This window comes from Bactrocera oleae, chromosome 4, assembly GCF_042242935.1.
Source record: "Bactrocera oleae isolate idBacOlea1 chromosome 4, idBacOlea1, whole genome shotgun sequence".
NCBI classification, from domain to species: Eukaryota; Metazoa; Arthropoda; class Insecta; order Diptera; family Tephritidae; genus Bactrocera; species Bactrocera oleae.
The window spans coordinates 66,498,182-66,520,974 of NC_091538.1; the positions used below are offsets into that span (position 1 = coordinate 66,498,182).

Consider the following 22,793-nt stretch of genomic DNA (forward strand, 5'->3'; position numbering starts at 1 on the left):
AGATTTCTACTATCTTCACTTAGTGCTAAACTCTAAATTCGGACTTGTACCGTCAACAATTTGGAATTATGTTTCACCAGGACAACGCTTACACAGCGTTTGTGACTAGCCAGTAGCTCCGTGTGCTCGGTTGGGAGATTATTATGCTTCCAGTTTATAGTCCGGTCCTGGTGCCATGTGAATACTATATGTACCTGTCTTTTGCAAATGATTCTGCTGGTAAAAGTTCGCCTCAAGGAAAGTTTGTGAAAATCTAATGTCCCAGTTTTTGTCAATTTCATAATATCTCAAACAAAACGTTGCATATTTGACTTAAATTGGGTCAATCCAAATATTTCAAGGTAGGTAGGTAAGTAAAGTAGATGTCTGTCGTCTGACCTTAGTCGTTAGGAGGCCCATTGTAAGAGTAAAATCCCATCACTCAATTATGTCTTCTCTGAACTACCCTGTGCTCCTGTTGAAATTCATCAATACAAAAAGTTTTCTTTGTGCAACCTCCGAGACAATGTCAAGAAACTTTCGACTAATATTTACGATGCTTTTCCTATACAAAGCCTTACATTCGCATAAAATATGTTCTATAGTGTCTTTCTCTTCGATCTCCTGACAGCTTCTACAATAGTCATCGTATGGTGTTCCTAGTCTACTAGCATGTCTGCAAATTATACAGTGACCTGTCAACACTCCTGCTATAGTTCTTATGTAATTCGCCAACCTTTCCTGTCTGCCTCCTTTTTCCGTTCCTATGACAATCGGTTCTACGTAATAGTATTATTGGTAAACGTCTCGGCAACTTTAAAAACAATTATTCTTGAAATACTTTATGTCGCTGCAACGGCATAACAACAATACTTAAATTTCTTATATTTTCAAAAGCGATAAAGTTTGGACCCTCGTCCCATACTCGGATAGCAATAAAAATTTGGATTTAGCGAAGTTTGTCTAAAAAGTAAGTTCATATTCCCAAATGTCTAAATTGTTTTTACCTCAAATCATAAAATGAGGTTAATAATGGTTTATAATAGTTGGCTACTCACATTTCCTAATTTCAATTTCGTCTTCACCTTCTCCGGCTTGTAGTGACCGGATAGTTGATAGAGCACCGCACGACTACGTCGCCGTCCCATATTACAGCCAGCAGGTACATCCAGATTATTGCCCTCCATACCGTCGCCATCCGCCTCCGATGTCGGCGGACCGCCCAGACCCGGCAGGCCACCCAAGCCGAGCATGCCAGCATTGGAACCGGCACGAAAACGCGCGCCCAGCAAAGCAGCTGTAAGGGCAAAAACTTTGCAGCGTAAACAAAAAAATTGCGAACAGAAGGAAAAGCGATAAGAAGATAAAGGGGGCGAAGAGTATATTTTTCGAAATTATTAATTTTTTTTTTCCCACAAACAAATGCAATGCAAAAGCAAATTAGAGATAAAGGTGAAAAAGAGCAAAAAATAATAATGCAAAAAGAGCGCGAAAAAGACAAGTAAGAGAGTGAGATAGGTGAGTTAAGTGCAGAAATGTGTGGCAAAGTGCGCGGGGTTTTACAGTAGAGTACAAGAGCGCGAACGAGAGAGAGAAAAAGAGAAAAAAGAATGGATAAACAAAGGTGAGGATTATTAATGGTTTTTTCTTATGATATTTATAACTTTATTGACATATACGCTACTTTAAATCTATATAGGTGCAAGTGTAAGCATTTGTTGTGTTGTGTGAAAAAATTACATAATTAAGCGTTTTGAATTTAAGGTCGTTTTCTGTTTTACATTTTTAATTTAATTTTTAGTTTTGTGTTGCAGGCTGCAATTTGCACACTAAATATGTACTCACTTTTAATTAAATATTTTTTGTTACAAACTTTACATGCCACACACGCTTAACTGTTTATAAATATGTAAATAATTTGAACAAAAACTAAAACTACTTGCTACATTCATGGAAATTTGCTTCATGCCAGAGTGCAGTCATTAGTGGCTAAGAACTTTGTTACAAACAAGGCATGCACACACACATATATAAAAACTAATAAGTGTATAGACACATACATACATATATGAATATAATTTCATATATTGTTGGCCAGCAATTGACCAGCAGAGCTTCACTTTTCTCAACATTTTTATTTTTTATAATATTTTTTTTTATTTTTGTTTTGAGCTTTACTTTTAACATATATATATATTTTTTTTTTTGTTATAAATTTACGCATTGAAATGCAGCGAGTTGCAGTAGCGTTAAACAGAGAAATTTGCCTTTGCCTCTGCATTTTCATTACTACAGCGAAACTTTTCTCATTTTATAAGCAAATATTAAAATTTTACAAAGTACTTTCTCACGCGCTACAAAAGCTTGCCTCTCTGCCCTTCTGCCTTTGTTGTTCGACGAGGACGTTTTCATAGTCCAGCGACTTTTAAGCGCTTTTCTGGTTTACACTTAACGCATTTCGCACACATTTTGCGCTTTTTTTCGCACAAACTTCCTAAACTTCTTTGCCGACCAGCGTGGCCTCTGCGCAAATAAGTGTTATTTTAATTTTTATTAAATTTTAAGCGAGTTGCAGTTGTAAATGCCACTAATAACACTAATAAAAAAGCTATGCTGGGAAAATGCATATCTTTATTTTGCGAATTGTTGGCGGCTATACGCTACAGTAGTGCGATATCGGCGGTTCCAACAAATGAGCAGACTTTTTGGTAGAAAAGAACATATGCAAAATTTCAAATCGATATCTCAAAAATTGAGGGATTAGTGCATATTCGTAGTTGAAGACCACAATCCGTATTGAGAGCACACAGACTCACAGAAAAAAATTCTTATTTGCTATAATCTTATTATGCTCCGAGGCGGAAAATAGTATTACTTGCTGACTAGATCAATTTTAAGCTCTTCAACTCAAATGAATTTGCCGTAACTCTAGTTTTTATACTCTCGCAACCTGTTGCTACAGAGTATAATAGTTTTGTTCACCTAACGGTTGTTTGTACCACCTAAAATTAATCGAGTTAGATATAGGGTTATATATATATAAATGATCAGGATGAAGAGACGAGTTGAAATCCGGGTGACTGTCTGTCCGTCCGTCCGTCTGTCCGTCCGTCTGTCCGTCCGTCCGTGCAAGCTCTAACTTGAGTAAAAATTGAGATATCTTTATGAAACTTGGTAGACATGTTTCATGGTACCGTGAGACGGTTGGTATTGCAGATGGGCGTAATCGGACCACTGCCACGCCCACAAAACGCCATTAATCAAAAACAAATAACTTGCCATAACTAAGCTCCGCAATAAGATACAAGACTGTTATTTGGTACACAGGATCACATTAGGGAGGGGCATCTGCAGTTAAAAATTTTTTTTTTAAAGTGGGCGTGGTCCCGCCTCTAATAGGTTTAATGTGCATATCTCCTAAACCGCTAAGGCTATATTAACAAAATTCACTGGAAGCAAATGTTTTTAGCACTTCTATTGACGGTGTGAAAATAGTTGAAATCGGGTGGCAACTCCGCCCACTCCCCATATAACGGTACTGTTAAAAACTACTAAAAGCGCGATAAATCAAGCACTAAACACGCCAGAGACATTAAATTTTATCTCTGAGATGGTATAAGATGACTTTATAGGAACCGCGTTCAAAATTAGACAGTGGGCGTGGCACAGCCCACTTTTAGGTGAAAACCCATATCTTGAGATCTGCTTAACCGATTTCAACCAAATTCGGTGCGTAACGTTCTTTTCATGTTTCTATGTCATAGTGCGAAAATGGGCGAAATCGGATTACAACCACGCCTATTTTCCATATGACACCATTTTAAATACCACTTGATTCTTTCACTTTCCACTATGCAAATCAGGCAACAATGACTGTGTCGGGTTAAAACTTTGCGTGAATAATGCGATTAAAATATGGCACCTTGTGGCCAAAAATTGTCTAAATCGAACCAAAACTGTTTAAGCCCCTAAGTACTAAATATGTGGACCCCAGTGCCTATAGTTGACCTTCTACCGAAAATATTAGTCAATCCACAAAGAAATCTCAAACGAGTATACCATTTGACTTTGCGAGAGTATAAAATGTTCGGTTACATCCGAACTTAGCCCTTCCTTACTTGTTTTTTTTTTTTTTTTTTTTTTTTATAATAGCCCACCTTGACTTTTGGATATTATTTTCTGATTTTGGGTCTGGTGTTCTCTACCAAATTTATGGAATCGCTAGCCGATATGAATATAAAAAATATATTTTATGCAACAAAATTTGCTGCTAAAGGCCGCAGTTGGCAAGAGGCTTTTATTCTGGCATTTCCAACAAAACAAAACCTAAAAGGAGTCCAAAATAATGTTGCTAAAAAAATCAAAAATAATCTTGGCCACACTAATAATTGTAATGGTTTTCTTTTTTTTTTGTGTGTTAAATTAATTGAAGAAAGCTGCTACATCTCTAAAAATTTCATAAATTATGCAAATGCTAAAAAATAAAATATATCAAGTTGCCATAGAAACAAATATTCGAATGTAAAACGTGCAAGTTTAGTTACAACGGTAAAGTGACGTAATAAAAGAATATATTTAAACCAAATAAATACTTCCCATACCTTTCTACAAGTATTACTCTAAACAAGCAAGATTTGTCACACAAAATCAACGGCTCACAATATTGAATAAAATTATTTAGTTCCATGAAAAAATTTTCTTTGATTTTTTAAAAAAAATCCGCAACTACTTAGTTGCCAACCCAATAATATCGAGTGCGTCTTGAAAAAAAATGCTTGCCAAAGCCTGCATAAATAAAAGTTTTATTTAAATGACTCTAAAATTTGATTTTGCAGCCCTTTGCTCTCAACTTTCGTTATTAGCCACTACTTTCTGGTGTCTATTCGAAATAAATATTCTCAAAAAAAAGTTTGATCTCGTTAACATTGCACGCCTGTACAGAAAAATTTTCCCAAAATTTAGTTAAGACAAAATTAAATGATTAATTACACAAAGCCATGGAAGATGAATAAAAATTTAACACAATAAATAATTGTATACAATATTATTAAAAAACAAATCATTCGCACTTAACACCATATTTAACAGCTTTTGTTTCTGTAATATTTGTAATGCTATGCCTTGAATTAATCATCATAACAGCACTGAGCCCCGCAATAAATTAAATAAATTAAATTGTCTGCCTTGATAGCAAAGAAGTTTCGCGACCTACAAGAATAAAGACCTTCTTCCAAAATTAACGCAAAAGTCAACCCGCCCAAGGCTCATTGGTAACAAATAAGACCCACAATTTAATTTATCCCTTTCGTTGAGTTTTTTATAATGCCGAAAATTCAGAGGTCATTTTCATTGCAGTTATTTCTTTAAGGGCCTGATAAGTTGTTTGTATGCAAACAAATTGGATTTTAATTCAAACAATTTGCGGCTTTAAGAGGTTGGGTGGAAAACCGTTCGGTTGAAGGCTGAGTGTCTTAAGAAAATTAACATTTTTCCATTATTTCTTCTCTCGGTAGTAGACAAGTCTGCATGCTTAGTTGCATGAAAAATATTTTGTAATCGAGCGCCGTGTATGTGTGCGTGTTTGTATCTGTGTAACAGTATTTGCAGTATGCCCGCGGTTGTCGCTTTCAATCCGTAAATTGCTGTTGGTGAAAGGTTTAAATCAAATATCAAAATACAAAACAAGCGATGATTTGTTTTGTTTGATAGAAGCGTAAGGGCAACAGTTAAAAAGCAAAAAAATCATGTTGAAACTTAACTAATCATGTTGAAAGTTAACTCAATCAAATTTGAATAAGCGACGTTTAATGAATTAAACAATTAACAACGGATACTAAAAGGGGGAAAAAAATTATTTTTTTGTGAAAATTATTTTTAAAGATACAAATTATAATTTTTTTTTAAATTTCATACCAGGAGTACCCCTTTGGAGTCACTCTTGTGGGTCATTTAGATTTTTCTCGATATAATCTTCGAAAATTACTCTTTAACTGAAAATAATTTATTTATATTTTTTAATACAACGGCGCGTTCCCAACAGATGGCTGTTAGTAGATTTATATAGGTTTTGAGAAATGTATTATAGTTTCAGCTTCAATTATTATTTAAATCAACAATCATTTCTAGGATGACCTTCTTTATTTTTTATTTTTTTTTGTCGAAAATATTTTGCAAAAAAATGTCAAAAAATGTTCAAGCTTTTATTATATTACGATATATATAAATATGGTGTTGCATATTTATGCTTTTTTAAAATAACTGTAAATTTTCGCTTCACTCAAATATCAATAAAATAATTATAGCTTCATGATTGAGCTCAATCGTTCAGTATAATTAAGAACAACATTGGAATTCATCGATGTGCTTCAACACATATATATATATATATGCACATGTGTATGTGTATCTACATATGAGTTTTCATAGCCTATGCTGCCTGTAATTAAAGATTATGTTCACGCGCATATACTAATACTGTGCTCAAGTGAATTTGTTCTTCTGAATAATTAATAACACACAGTGCCAATGCCATATTCTTCTGAAACATTGCCAGCAACTGGTAGTAATTAATTACACATGACATCCGCTTTTCTATGGCTGCGAATGGAGCGTGAATTGTCGTTTTACGCTTACATATACACACAAACATCCCCACACAAACATATTAGGGTGTCCGTTATTTCCCAAGTTGATTGTTTTTTTGCAAACGCCCCCTGAAGTTATAGTTTTAGCCCTAAAAATAAGGGCACAACGTAAACAAGCTCTTTATTTTTAATTTAGACGATGCCTAAATTAATTTTCTTTTCTCATGTTTATAACATGCCATTTCTTAATATTTTGTATTAAAAAATAAAATTTACAGCTTTTAAAAAGTGATATTCTAATATCAAATTTATTGCTCATTGCTCTATAAAAAAAAGGTCTTAATAGTTTTTTTTTCATAAAATCTTTCGTTTAAAAGTTCTACTCAGTTAATGTTATACACCAAACGACTTGAGCATTCATGCAAGTGCTTTATAAATTCTATATTACTCATACGACATGCAGTACTATATGAATACAATACACTTTTTACTTCAACTTTGACCTTGAATAACTTTGACACAAGTGGATTTTTTGAAAAATGTCCCAGAAAGTTTTTGTAGAACGTTCCATTTCCTATAAAAATAATTCGATGCCGCAGCAACGTCTTAACTGGCTTTGCAAAAAAAAATTAATTGCAAAAAGTACGAAAAACCCTATGTTATTTAAATGGGAAATGAATCGGCTTTGTGGCACGGGCTATTATCAATATTAAGAGCTCAAATGGGTTTTATAAATTTTTTTAGGCATTTAGAGAGTCGAAAATCGATTTGGGATATAACGGACACCCTAATACATATACACATACATACCTATACGCATTTTGTAGAGCAAGCTCATAAAGTATTTTCCACTTCATTACAAGCATATTGCGTGTAAAATCACAACAACAAAAACCAGCTACACGCTCACTTATTTGCTTGTATGTGTGTATATCATATATACATATATACAAATTCAATAATTATTTTGCGCTCTCCCGGCGCTTTTGAGCTTTATTCTGTCAATTATTTCCGCAATCTTCTTAAATGCAGGGTAATCTTCATTTCAAGCGTAATCGTCAATCGTTGCAGTGCGTAATAAAGTTTATAAATGTTTCACGTTAAAAACATATTTATTTTACAGTTGAACGTTTTCAGTACTTAAGTGCGAGGTATGTTGCTGTGATTTCGCTTAATTTGATAAAATATCTGATTTGGTTTTGGATTTCACAAAATATTCATATTCTCTTTTTAAGGCTTTATGGCATTTTAATGCTTTGAAGGCACAAATCTTTTCGTATGAAAGGTGAAGATGTTGCTGCTCGAAGCAGTTGTTATTCACATTTATACATACTTCTACAGATACTTGGGATCTGACTGATTTGGAGCGCTAGTTATTCAATCGAAATGTAGAACGAATTTCTGATACCACAACTTTATTTCCGCAAAAGAGAGCCCAAATTTTTTCTTATAAAAAACTATATATTCATTCCATGAACCAAAGTGAAAAAGGGGGTTTTAGCAAGCTATAAGAAAACTTTGAAACAACTAGTTTAGAAAAAATATATATCTGTATTGATCAATTATTTTTGCACCATCAGCCTAAATATAGGCAACGTTTTTGTAAATTATTCTGTCTGAACTGTACATTCTGCCAATTTAAAAAAAGTTTCATTTAATGAAATGTAATAAAACTAGAAGAAATGTTAACGTCGCTTGCTACGAAACTAGAAATTTCTTCACAAGTGCCTTCCTTGTGACATAAATGAGGACAATACGTTCTTTATCTTGATTTGGATCGGTTGTATGGTAGCTGCATATTATAATTGTCCGATATGAAACATATCGTCTTTGATTCCATTGTCCTTGCTACATTTCGAGCAGATATATTATCAAATAAAAAAGTTAACATAGAAGTTTTAGAGTAAAGACGCGCTCTTGAGTTGGATTTTGCTTTTGCTTGAACCAAAATTCAATCTTAATCCATTCTTAATACATTTTAAGATTTCAAGTTGCCTGCTTTGGTATATTTTTAAAAAATGTGACACAAGTCAAGAAATTTTGAAAGTTACTATATTTCCAAATCTGAGTTAGTTTAGTTGTAAAATTGTGTACAACAACTGATATTTGATTATAGTGTTGATATGTTAGATAGTATTATGTACCAAAAAATCTGTTATTAGAAAATATTGGCTATCAATTTACGTGTTTGAAAAATCGTTAAATTTCTTTCATAAGGAAATACAGTTGAAATTTTAATTTAAAAGGAAAGCAGTCAGCAATAATATAACTGAAAAATAAAATACATTATTTCACGCTTTCCGCTAGCTCATAACTTTTTATTTAAAAAATATATAAGCAATTCAAATCTACATATTCTGCTTCTTTTTGTGTACAGATATTTCATTTCATAAATTATGTTTCCCCTCAAAATCCAGTTAAGACCATAAACTCAATTGATGCTACACATTTTATGGTTTCAAATTTAATTCAATCAATCAACCGGATATATGGGAAAGATAGTCAAAACAAACACGGAGATCAAAATAGACATTTGTAGTATCTGCATGTCACCAACACTCCAAAGGCACAAACTTCTACAGGGAATAAAAATTAATAATACATCAACTGGCAAGCACATGCAGCTGATAGAAGAAGAAGAAGAAGTGTACGAAATGCCAAACATTAAAATGTAAATAAAATGCAATGAATAGAATATAAACGTATCACCATCACAAAACACACACAGAAATCCATAAATATCTGCATAGAGAACAAAAATATAAAATATTATATATGATATGCCGATGAATTTATGCAAAAAGTCATCGAAAAAATTTAAATTCTGACAATTTAACGCATTTCTATAATATTTCTTTTATTACATTATTTCTATGACTTTCATGCAAACGCACTTTTGTCTCAATTTTCAAAATAAATGTTTACGACTTTTCCAGTAAATATGAGACACACACTCATGCATCTTTTATTAACAGCTTTAGCAAAAATATTTGCCAAGTTCACCGTAAATAACGCAAAGTTAAATGAAAGCCGCAAGCCGCCAAATACCGCTCTGCGGCTGTCGTCTGCTCCAGCTGATTGCTTGCGGTCAATGACAGCCACCACAGCTGAGCCACTGCAGCGGTAAGGCACAAGTTATAAAACAGATTTTTTTCATGTACACACAGGTATGACACACAGTGGCTGTCATTTGGTCAGCCAGTCAATGCCCGACCGTAAATACTTTCCCTGTTTTGTGTTATAAATTTATTCGAGTTTAGTCGCCTTTAAGCTGGCGGTGGCATGTTGGTCGATTTTGATTTAGTGTGTGTTATTATTGTTGTTGCTGGCTTTTTATAGTGCTCACTAAACCGAAGCTAATATATTTGGGTATATTTCACCTGCTAGTTAATAAGCTGATTCACGGTTATTGTGGTTGGGATTTTACTCAGCTGGTGCTTTAAAAACGATTTAACATTTTATTGGCGGTCATCAAAATAATGTTAAATATACATTTAGTACACTGAGGTGAAATTATTAAGATACTATATTGTAGCCTATCATAAGTAGTGAAAGTTAGTCTAGTAACAAAAATTACTTTATATAGTATTATATATGAGAGCTGGGTATTTTGTGCACCGATTCCACACAATTTCATCATTAAACTATATTATATACTGGAGGTATATAGGGGTTAGTTGAAGTATTGGCCTGATTTTATCCAATTTTGACACAAGGACACATTATTATCAGAAAATGAATATCTCTATATTTCAATAATATAGCTTACAGTTCTGCTGATATTTTCGGTAAAAGAAACAGCAATACGCACTGAAATACACACATTCGGTATCTAGGGACCTGAAAACTTATGGTCAGATTTCGAATATTTTTAAACATGCGATGGGGCACTTTAGAGACACCATTTGTGCAAAGTTTTGCTCTCGAATTTATTTGCTATTAAGTTAAGAATTTTATGGAATTTTAAATTTATATTTTCGTAATGTAACATGAGAGTGGCGAGCTAAAGCGATGAACTAAATATTGTTGAAATTTATAATTTATACTAAATTTCAATTTAAAGTTGGTTTAATTATTCACTCTAAAACCCGTGCGAAATAAATTTAATCAACGAATTAGTAACCCCTAGCAGAAGGCACGCACTAACTACACTATCAATCAAGTAACCAGCTGAAGGTTATATGCATCTTCAGCGTTAGATGTGCGTAAATCGACTTGTCAACGCCTCCATAGGTGCTGGTTAGGCGTACACGTGCATTCATTAGCAGCGCTCTGCGCCACATATTCGCACTGTGTACTCACGCAACGGTAGTTCGGCAATGCTGTTAAAGCATATTTCGTTCATTTGCCACATTCATCATCGGCCTTATCAAAACAATCGCTCATCCATCTATGTACTGCGCTAATCCGCCTGATATGCACGGGCGTATATGCAACATTATTAGTGTTGAATTCATCGAAGGGTGGAATGTGTGCGATTGCCTGCATAATTGAGGAAGTGGCCATACATGTACGTGTGCTGGCAGATTATTGACCAGCTTATTGATGAGGGTTCACACGCAGTGTATCGTGGGTTAGTGTTACTTTATAAAGCTATTGTTTAGACCAAAATAGAGTGTACATTATTCAGGGAGCCATATCACAAGCTACTATGTGTTGACAAAGGTTTTTAGCAGTTTTTGTCATTAATTCAAACTTACTAATGGCATACTGATTAAATGATTAAATGTTATACCTACATAACTTATTTATAAATAATGATTTGGGTTCAAATAGACCGCGCGGTTGCAAGGGATATATATACTTGTATGAACAGGGTATATTAAGTTTGACACGAAGTTTTCGAAACGCAGAGGAGAATGTCAGAGACCCTATATAAATACAATACATACAACATATATGTATATAATTGATCAGCGTGTTGAGCAGAGTTGAATTAGCCATGTCCATATGTCTGTATATACGCCAACTAGTACCTCAGATTTTGAGATATCGCTATGAATTTTTACACACGTCCTTAGTTACTCGGAAGAAGTTAGTTATTGTTGTGCGTTAGAATCTAAGGGTCAGTGATTTCTGTTGATGTACAGAATTGTGAGCCAACATCTATTTATACTTTTTTTCGGCAACAAATGCTAATTTTCTTCATATACATCCATAACTAGAATATATGTATGTCCTCCTCCTCACAGTTTCCTTGCTAACTTAGACGCTTTTCACTCTTATTATATACACCAGTTTCTATTTAATATCATATCCATCAACAGTAATCACCTTCAAAGTCAATAATTATTGCAAGAGCATAATATTTATTTGCCTTTAAGCCTCTTGTTAAATTGTGGTAATTCGAGCTTTGAAACATATTGTTATTTACTAAACAAATAATCTTTGTATAATTAACTAGATGAAAGATAGAAGTGTAAATAAACCACACATATGTATATACGAGTAGTATGTGTAATACTTACACTCACAAATTAACTTTGATGTGCAATTAACCATACGAGCATTGACTGCTGTCAATAAAAAGGTTTGAATGTGAAGTGAAAGCAAACCCATTATAATATTAGAAATAGGCAGAAGGGCAAATTTACAGAAGATTGCGTGAAGCGTGCAAATATTTGTTTTATGTGTCGAAGGTGTTACGAGGATAGTACACGAAGTGCATGGACTAAAGGAAAAGAATCACTGGGTATATATACAATTTAAATGTATAAATAATTATACTTGTATATATACTAAGAGGTTATTACACTAACCATATTTAAAATTTCGAGTTACACTTCAAATTATTATCTACACTTATGATTATATCCCTTATATTATATCCTTTATTGAAAGTGTCATATTTTGTAATAAAACTATAAACCGTGCATTCTTAAATACAAATTTTGTTTAATAAAAAGTTAAATTATTAAATATTTTCTTCTTATAAGTTTTGTTTTAATACCCACAATATGATAATAACATAAATAATATTTTATTTTTCCTTCACATGTATTTTCAATTACCCTCGTACGCATAATTATTGAGTGTTCAGCAGAAGTTCAATTTAAGTTAATTGCTTTCGTGAGAGCAAACGAACTTTATCCTTTACAAATTTTAATCAAAGAATCGCATTAATATACGAGTACATAAATGCTGCATTATATACGTATACATACACGTATATGAGTACGAAAATGAATACACATGCATGATTCGACCTTAAATAAGTGCTGATGCATCAGAGGATATACATATACATTGCAATTATATACAACACTGAATAAATTAAAATAAATAAACTGGTCTAAATAATTAATTATACTAAGTATCCAAATGCAAATTAATTGCTCGACTGCTAGAAATTAAATTCAAAATATTTTAATATCAGCAAAATTATTTTTGTAATAAAAACAGTAACAAATAAAAAAATTAATTAAACAAAATTTCTGCATTATATCGGCTCATTTTGGGCAACAACAATCAATCATTAAAGCACAGATCATAATAGATTTATTTGTCTTATATAGAAGCAAAGCCAATTGCAATAATTTTCCAGCGCCAATCGCGACCAAATTAACTTAATATAATCTTTTTAAGAGCTCCAAATGAAAAGTACGAATTTTAATCAAATGAAATAGGTTAATATTATTTTTTAAAGCCAGACTAAATTCAACAATTAACCTAGTGTAAAATTAAAAAAAAAAAATTTTAATGTTTGCATATTCCGATAGTCTAAGCTTTTAAAAATACCATAACATATTTTTAAGTCGATAACTCAAGTAGTTTTTAAGTTACAGCTTTCTAAAATGTATTTGGTCAGTTCAATCAGCTCCATCAGTTTAGCTGTAAACGCATTCCTCTTGAAACTGCAATACAATTTTCAAATATGCTTGAATTGCTTCAATTATATATAAATTTCCGATTAACTCCCACAAATCGGCATTTTTTTGGGTATTTTAGGTTGTCACACTAGGTTTAATATTTTTATACAAGTAAATTCAAAATTAGTCACTATAATTTTTTATTCATTGCCAATTGTAGATTTTATACTTTCTTAATTGCCTTGGTTAATTGATCAGTCTGAATTACGGCACTAATTAGTTAATTATCCAGTTATCAAATTTTAACTAAGACTTTTAACGTATTGTATATTACTAATTGACTCAACTACTTGGCAATATTGCTTTGTTATGATAAATTGAGCTCAATTACTACCCTAATTTAAAAAAAACTAGCTCAATTAGTGATATATTTGAACAGATTAACACACGCTTAATAGCAAACAATTATATAAACTATCTTTAGTTCCATTTTAAGTTAACAGAAATATAATATAATAGTTTGAAACAATTTAACACCTTCCACTGAAAAAACTTCTTATGCAAAATTTTCCTTTATAATTAAGAAAAAAACATATCAAATTAAATGACAATTTTATAGAGTATGTATATTCTCAATTCTCCTCAAAGTTTTCAAGGCAATTTACTTCAGCCTGCATATTTGTACCGCCACAAAAACTCTACAGAGTATCAAAAGTAAAAAATATATAAACCAAAAAATATAACAATAACAAAAATTGGCAACAGTTAAGTCACTGAACTGAAAATATACGGCTCACCAGTTCAGCGCTTGTACTCAAGTGTGTGCCCTTTAAACGCTCCGTGAAAACCGCAAATAATACCGGCGGAAAGGAAAAAATGAGATTTTCGAAAAAAACACGAAAAATATATATAGATATAGATAGATATCCTTTCACCAGCCAGCAAGTGTGGAAATGGCAGCTATTTAAATAACGCCACCAGCATTCCGCGTAAAAATGCTTGGATTGCGGTTATTTATAGCACAGCCAGTGCCGGAAGTAACGAGCCAGAATTATAACGCTATAGTAAAAACTCAAAATGGAGCCAAGAAGTACGACGTTATGAATTGAAGCGCGAATATAAGTATGCAAATGAAATTTAAAAATCGAAGGAAAGAGTGTGGGAAAATCAAAAAAAGCGTTGAAAGGACGAAAGCTCCAACTTAAGTCGTTCAACAATGGCTTCTGATTAAGGCACATTTTGTGGAAAATTATAATTGCCGAGTATTAGAGTACTATTTGCCAAGTAGCTGTTGCTCAGGTTCTAAGCTAATTTTCTTTTATTGTGGTGGTAGCTTATTTTTAAGTAGAAAATCACAACAAAAAAAATTTCGACTTCAAAAAAAAGTCGTTAATTGCTTACTGTTTACTCTCGTGGTTTTTGTGTACGTGCAGATGCTTAATGGCTTAATTGTATACTCTTGCAAAAATATTATAAAAACTATTTGAGTTATTATTCTAAGTTTTGCATGCATGTGTGCGCTTGTGTTAGTACATTAGTTGCCATTTCAAGCTATTGCTTTCATAATTTTTTTAATACACGCTAATATGAAATAAATTTTATATTATTTTATAGCACAATTTTTCAGGTGTTTATAATTTTTTTGTTTTATAGTACATCAGAGGTGACTAAGTGCAGTTATTTAACATCATATTAGATCTATAACTATATTCTTGCGGTTTTTCAAGAGATGGCGTAGCTTCAATATTATTCCATTATTCCAATATTCCAATGCTCCGAACATGCATTGGATAGCAATTGTTCTTGTGCGTGTTATTCCTGTCAAATTCATGACAAAACTGAATATTCACGACGCCAAGGTAATGCTTGGAAAGGGCGTGCTGTATTCTGAGCTTCAAAAACCGAGGGAAACCATTAATAGGGTACACAAAGCAGGAGTAGTACTTTTGGGACGGAATGCACGAATTTTTAGAAAGATTGGAAGATATTATAGATTCAGATGGGCAATAATCTGAATAGTATTATGATATATGTTTTGTTAAATAACTTTCACATTAAAAAAAGACCCCACGAATATAGTTATATGGACGCAATATATACAATATAAAACACTAAACTTGCGAAATCTTTTTGACCCAAAAAGTAATTAATAAGGAAACCAATTTAAAAATTCATGATTCAAGGAATTTTGGCAAAATCTGCGTAAAGACACTGAGAGAAATGTTATAGCTTACTGATTTGTTTTCTGTTTAAAAAACAAACGGTTCCTGATTTGAGAGATATAAAGATATGTACTAGGCTATTTACCTTGCTTTAAGTAAATATATATAATTAAACACCAGGCATTAAGTTTTAAAAAGGACATAAAAACATCATTTCTTTACAGGCTCATTAGTAAATCGTAACCTCAAATAATTGCTGTAATTTTTTTTTTTTTTGTTTTTGCCACTTATTATGCACACCTTTTAATTATAAAAGCATTAAATTATAGTTTGAAATGGCATCAGCTGCAAATATTATGATTTTACATATGTAGCAAAAGGTATGACATCTTTCACAAAACAAAAAAATTTTACACAAAGTGCTTCGGTAAATTTATATCAAAACATTTATGTAGAAAACTTTTTAATTCACAACATTCAAAAATATTTTTAAATTTTACAAAAGTCATATCCTTCATTAAATCAAAATATATCAAAGCATTTTTATAATTATTTCTACACAAACATCTACTCTTATATTTCGCTTAGTCAACTTACCGCTATCACATTCTTCATTTACATTCATCTCCAACATTTTTGTATGTGTAATATCCTTGTGTGATGCCAAAAAGAGCACCACATCCCGTTTCTCGTTCTTAATTGGCACAATGTCAAAGAGACACCAAAACGGTGAACCTGCAAAGAAGAAAGGTGAAGAAGTGAAATTAGCTTATTTGCATAAATGAACGAAGTACATATAAGCATATATGTGCGTGTGCGTGTTGAAAGACTCAAAGTCAAAAAGCGGAAAAATGAGCAAAACGGTAAGCTGGGAATTACTTGTTGATCGAATCTGTCGTTGACATGGCGTATACGTAATCCATATTTACTTATGCACGGTAGCGTAGATTTTGCTGGTGAAGCTTTAAATTATACTTTAAGATAACAGTTAAAGTGGAAATTTCATAACACTTAAAACAAGCATTACAGTGTTTTTTAACAAAACTAGAAAAAACGTTCACTTCGGTTGCTCCCAAGCAATAATACCCTACACAAATAGAAGAAAAACCATCAGCTTGTATGCCAGCTATATGCTATAGTGATCCAATCTGAACAATTTCTGCGAAGATTGCATAATTTTTTAGGCAATAATCCCTGTCAAATTTCGTGAAGATATCTCTTCAAATGAAAATTTTTTCTATACAAACACTTGATACCGATCATTCAGTTTGTATGGCAGCTATATGCTATAGTGGTCCGAAATCCGTCGCTCTAACAAACGACCAGTTTCTTCATGAGAAAAGGACGGGTGCAAAATTTCAAATCGATATCTTAAAAACTGAGAGACTATCTCGTATACATACGGACGGACGAACAGACAGATGGACATTGCTAAATCGACTTAGCTTGTCACGATGATCATTTATGTATATACTTTATCGGAAACCCTACGATTCCTGTTGGGTGTTTCATACTTCGTGGCGAACCTTGAACAGGCTATATTGTTCAAGGTATAAAAACTTAGGATCAAAAATTTAATTTTTAATTTTTAATTCCAATTTTAATATGAAATGTGAAAAAAAATATTCGAGATTATAAAATAAAATATTTTCGGCCTTGCCTAACCGGGAAGTAAAGAAACCGAAAATGCGAGATTAGCTGCTCAAATCAAGATAAGGTAATTATTACAATTTATTCTAAAAAATTATGAATTATTTATTGTGCTTAAAATGTTTCATTATCCGCACTTTAGGTATCACTTAAAGAGCTCTTTTAAATATCTTAAATATGATAGCCACCACATCACTTACACCATTGAAGCTTACGAGCACACGTACGGGATGCTAACAAGTATCCATTAGACACCAAAAAGCTGTATTCCTCACACAAATTAATCAAAAAATCGCTCCAGACTTAGACTAGACCAATCAGTGCTGCACAAAATAGAAACTTATAGCATACTAACAGGCGCAACGAGGACTAAATTACGTGTTCCACAAACATACATACTTCTTACAACATATATTTTACTTTTATCTCTTTGCTCTTCATCTACTTACATTGTTATTATATGCTTTGTGACACGCGCAACGCTTCGCAAAGTCTTCGAGCGAAATAGCTTTTGAAATGTGTGCCTACACTCTTAATGACATGCATTTGCTTATGTGCTTATCAATTTGACACACTTTTTGATCTTGTGCACATACATATACAGTGTATACGAGTATAACGAAAATGCTCATTTACACTAGTATGTGTGTGTGAGTATAGAAAAATTATATAGTTAATTTAATGAGACCTTACTGCTTGAGCGCGCATTCAAGCGACTGTGAACACTTTAAGCGTGTGTGGGTGTGAATGGTTGTGTGAAGGACAAGTGGAGAGAGACATTGCGCAAAAATTCAGTAAGGTTGGTTGGAACATAGCTTTAATAGAAATTGCATAGACAATAGTTAGATTTTCGTAGATTTGCTGAAGATGATAAGGAAAATGAAAAAATGTAAGAAGCGCTGGATATAAATTTTTCTGAAAACAACTTTAAACGGAGCATCGGTAATGCGATTGAAATAGAACAAATATTCAAAAAAGATGCTAGAGTTCTTCCGTAAGTCTTTAGATTAAAAAAGTCAGTAATTTTTAATCGAGAAAAAAGCAAATATTATTCTTTCAAATATCTTATACCTGTAGCCCCAAAAAATATTATATATTATGAGCTAAATTTTGCCTAGGTTACAAATCAACTGACTGTTCCGAAGAAATGATAAAATTTATCTCGCAACTCGATTAAGAAAATATATAAAAACAAATGTGATAATTAAAAAATAATACTCGTATACATGATTATGGAGTTACCACTTATTGAACAATAAATATAATAAAATATAGCTGCCGATGAACAGACCCAAAAATCAGTGTCACTTAGCTTTTACAAGACCCTTTATCGTGGACTCATTAAACGGATAGGCGTTTGCTTGCCAAAAAAAATGACAGAGTTTGAATAAAATATATTTACGAACAGCCATGTAAGCTCGAATTGCAGGTGGCAGCCCCATTTAATAGGTTGATTTACGCTAAAGAATTATATGGCTTTGTTGTAATCCTGCTCAAATTATTACTAAATTTAGAACAAACTCAAATTTAATGAACATTTCTCCAATAAATTTACTTGCCGATCTGGCATCATTTAACAAATGTTTAGTGAACATTTTAAATCTGAGCTTTAAGGCACTCGTAAAATTATCTAAAAAAAAACAAAATGTTTGGTATTCAACAAACAAAATCAAATTCTATAAATGACCTTAAAGCACAAATGAAGCATTGAAAGAAAACCAAAAGATTTAACGCGCATTAAAAACCAATAAAATGCCAACTCCTGTTATTTGTTATCAGCGCAGCATTTACGAATTGAAAAGCAAACGTCAGCTCAAGTCAAGTCAAGGCGAACAAAACGCCGAAACGCACTCAAATGATGCTATTTACGTATAAACTTAACATTCATATGATTTTATTTATTACCAATGCGGATACGTGTCCGTTTTGTTGTGAACGTGTGAAACGGCAGAAAGTTGCGTATACGCCACGTTGTCTGTGTCATTCACGCTGATATGGGCAGCAGCAGCAGTGTGACGTGTGTGCCTTAATTTCAGCTGCTCGTGTATATACGAGCAAAAGACGTGCACACACACCAACAAATACAACAAATTGCTCACTTACAGTTACAAATGCGCAGCGCTGCGTAAATCCTCACAGCATGCTCCCCAACGACTACGCACAGTGGGAGTTGAGTGGGCGTAATATGCTAGGTGTAGGTATGTTTTTCCAAAATATGTGTATGTATATATATTCACTTGTGTTAGTTGATTTCGACCTGCTACCTCTCGACATGTTTTGTTCTGCTCAAACTACTGCTGGGACAATAAAAAGTCACTCGAATAAGTTTCTGAGTGGGCTTACGTTAGATGACAATGTTTTCCTATAATTCCTTTGGCTTCTTGTTGCTCTTTTTGTCGCCTTGCTTTTGAGTTCTGTTCAACTTTTTTGTAATTTTTACAGTTATTGTGCTAGCATATACACTTTGTCTGCTGAATTGTATGACTTCCGCTTCAATTCTGAATGTCGGTGTACATTTATGTTTAGAATACATAGAGAGGCACATGTTGAGTGGTAAAACTGCTTAAGTAGAGTTAACACCACAAATGTATGCATGTCTATTTAAGAACAACTGACGCCTTACTTCGTAAGCAAGAAGAAGAAGAAGAAGCTGCTGCTTTTTTTTCTTCATATTCCAAATTGCATGTTCCTTTATTGAGGCTTTGTTTCTAAAACCATGAATTCATAAGCTCGCATTTTAATTACAACAATAAGTCTACAAGCAAGACTTTCAAAACTCTTCAATGTTGAGTTATGTTATTTTTTTCTTTTAGCAGCAGCTATGTTCTCAAGAATATCGTAGCAAGCTGTTGCCTTTTCATATTCTTGAATATTCATAAATTGCGTCTGATGTTTGGCGTAAAAGTTTCACTAATTTGTGGTAAGTGAATAAAATTTTATTGCTAAAGTTTCAAGAAGTTAGGTCTGCCTTATTTTTAGTAACTATCTAAAAAACTTTAGTGGTTTTTATACCTTTATTTTCATTTTGAACAATCGAACTATTCTAACGCACAGGTCATGATTTTCATTCTCATTTCTGCGCCTTTGCTTTATCTGACTCATTTTTCAAACTGAAAAGACCATATTGTTTTCTCTTAATAAATCAATTGTAAGAATTTATTTTAACGTAATTTTTAGTCTAAACTATTGAAATTTTTGTTTTTTTGTGCTTGTTTGGGGTCTGTGTGCTTGTTTTGGACCATATTATGTACGTGAGAGTAAGTGCATTTAAGGTATTATTTTTTTAGATAATACTGTTTGAAAGTTAAATTATGGGTTGCAAAAAATGTTTGCATTATTGCAGCCAATAAATAAGTTTTTCCAAGCTCCTTTCATTCATGATAACAATACTAAGAAAGATAATTTAATAGTAATTATAATTTATTATCTACAGACACCTTTTCTGACCTGCATAGTATGTATATCACTTGAAGAATAGACATTTGTCCATATTCGCAATGAGAAACCTATTAACAGTCAACAGATCCCGTGAAAAATAGTTAGTGTGAAAAGCTCACTCATTTGAAAAATTTGACAGATATTTGATGGTGATAATAAATATTCATATTAAAAAGCAGAAGTGGTTATTATACACTTCTCATTCTACTTCTATTCGAAGTCTTATCTTATAGGTTCATAACCAAACTAGTGGTTGTGGTATAGATATGATAGACACTTGTGGGTTTGAAAATTAACTAAAGGAAAATTTGGCTAAGAAAATTGTTTTTATTTCTTAGTATTATTTCTTATGCAGGGAAGGGTGTAAGTTATGTTATGTTTTTTTCGCTTCATATCCTGAAAAATTGGTTGATAGACACTTATAAGAAAGGCTGCCCAAGTATAAGCTCTTAATTGTAACGGAAAGGTCCTCAGACTATAGGTTTCCAATTTTTTTCTTATTATCAGATAAAAATATTCATATCCCTCTTCCAACTGCTTGAATATTTATCTCATTTTATAGATTTTGTAGAAAATTCAATGCTCTCTAACATGGTTCTTAACGAGTTTTTCGTAAACCTAACCGTTTACAAGATATTAACGATTGAAATTTGACTATCTTAAGGCAAATTTGTTTTTTTTCTTTTGTGCCTTATATCTATAGATCAAGTCATTATTTCACTATCTTCGATGAAACCCAAAGAGACTTCAGTGATTTTTAAACCGCTTGGCTATTTGTGAATATAAATATATTTCTTGCTTAAGCACCTACTTTGTCACAAAAAGAAGGCAAATTTTGATTGGTAGTATATCCTAATAGCTACTAATAGAAGCAAGCTCAGCTGACTTCGCTGCCAGTTGCTTACAGAACAAGCCTGTGAGCAGTAAATATAAATACAGTAAATATAATAATTTAACACGGTGTAAACGGTGAGGAAATGTCTACGAAACAGGACCGAAGTTTTCACACGGCTTTCTTAGATATTGGCATGTGTCCCGTTTTAAACAAACAAATAATATTGTGGTATTTATCTACGGTAGTAATATTTTTTTTTTTTTGAATTTGAGATAATTTCAAGGAGAGATAATTTCAAGGAGCAAAATCTTTTTCACCGCCAGACACCTTTTGTTGGAGGTGTGTCTGAAAATCGACAAAGGAATTCTCAATTTTTCAAAAATTTTCAAAATGAATGTACATTAAATTCCGTATACAAATTTTTTATTTTTTATTCAATAAAATGCCTCCGGAAAAGATTCGAAAATAAACGCGTTATTTTGATTTACCAGTGGCGCCATAACCCCTTAATATACTAAGTCTCAAATTATGTTCCTATTTGGTATTTTAGTATAAGGATTTCCTAGTAAAAATACAAATATTATATCAACATACAAATGACTCGTTCACCCCAACAATACTTTCCCCCGCGCTCAATCCTTGTAAGGAGCTAAAGCCGTACCCAGTGCACTGTTGTTGGGTCACTTTGTATATATTTGTCATTTATTTGCAATTTGCTCCACATAAACTTTTTAATTAGAAGCATTCATCGCTGTTAAAGTCTTGCAACAACAACTCTATTTGCTTTTAAGTATACGATTCAAATACATAAGAAATATTAGTGTTTTCAATAACAGTGTGTACTTACCATCTTTTTTATAAAAAATAACTTCCAATTTCAATTCGGTCTTATTCATCAGACTTTTTTCGATTTGCTGTTTGTGCTCGTCTTTTGTTTCCGGACCGTACAGGAAATGGCACGAACATCCTGTTGACACAATAAATGCAGTCGACGAGTGGTCGTAGTCGAAACGCGCCGCCATCCAACGAAATTGACACAAGCCAGCAACAACAACAACAAATATGGAAGTCGTCATCAATGTACAATGATGATGGGCGCAGTTGGGCAACCATTGTCCGATGGATTGTTGCCAAGCACGGTGATGAGCCGGTTGGCAGGCAGTTTTCATGTTTATATTGTTGAATTTCATTATAGTTGTTTTTGTTGTTGTTGTAGATGTTTTTTGTTTCGTATTTGTATTTGTCGTTTTTTGTTCATTGTTGGCATTTTAATGGGTAGAATTGTTTTCGGTGTTGTTGATTGGCAGCATTTTACACGATCATTGTTGTTTTTGTA

General features: G+C 32.8%; 1 protein-coding gene across 3 annotated transcripts in view; it reads right to left on the reverse strand.

Moving 5' to 3' along the window:
- The window catches only part of Elk (Eag-like K[+] channel), a 162,035-nt gene that overhangs the window by 38,061 nt on the left and 101,181 nt on the right, over window positions 1-22,793 (reverse strand). For 2 of the 3 annotated variants that reach the window (XM_036370035.2, XM_036370034.2), the window contains 3 exons: window positions 22,305-22,424; window positions 16,132-16,269; window positions 1,038-1,291 (listed from right to left, as the gene is read on the reverse strand). In XM_036370035.2, the coding sequence (XP_036225928.2) occupies window positions 1,038-1,291; window positions 16,132-16,269; window positions 22,305-22,424 (512 nt within the window). The remainder of the gene's footprint in view (window positions 1-1,037; window positions 1,292-16,131; window positions 16,270-22,304; window positions 22,425-22,793) is intronic. The other variant, XM_070108108.1, reaches the window with a different exon arrangement.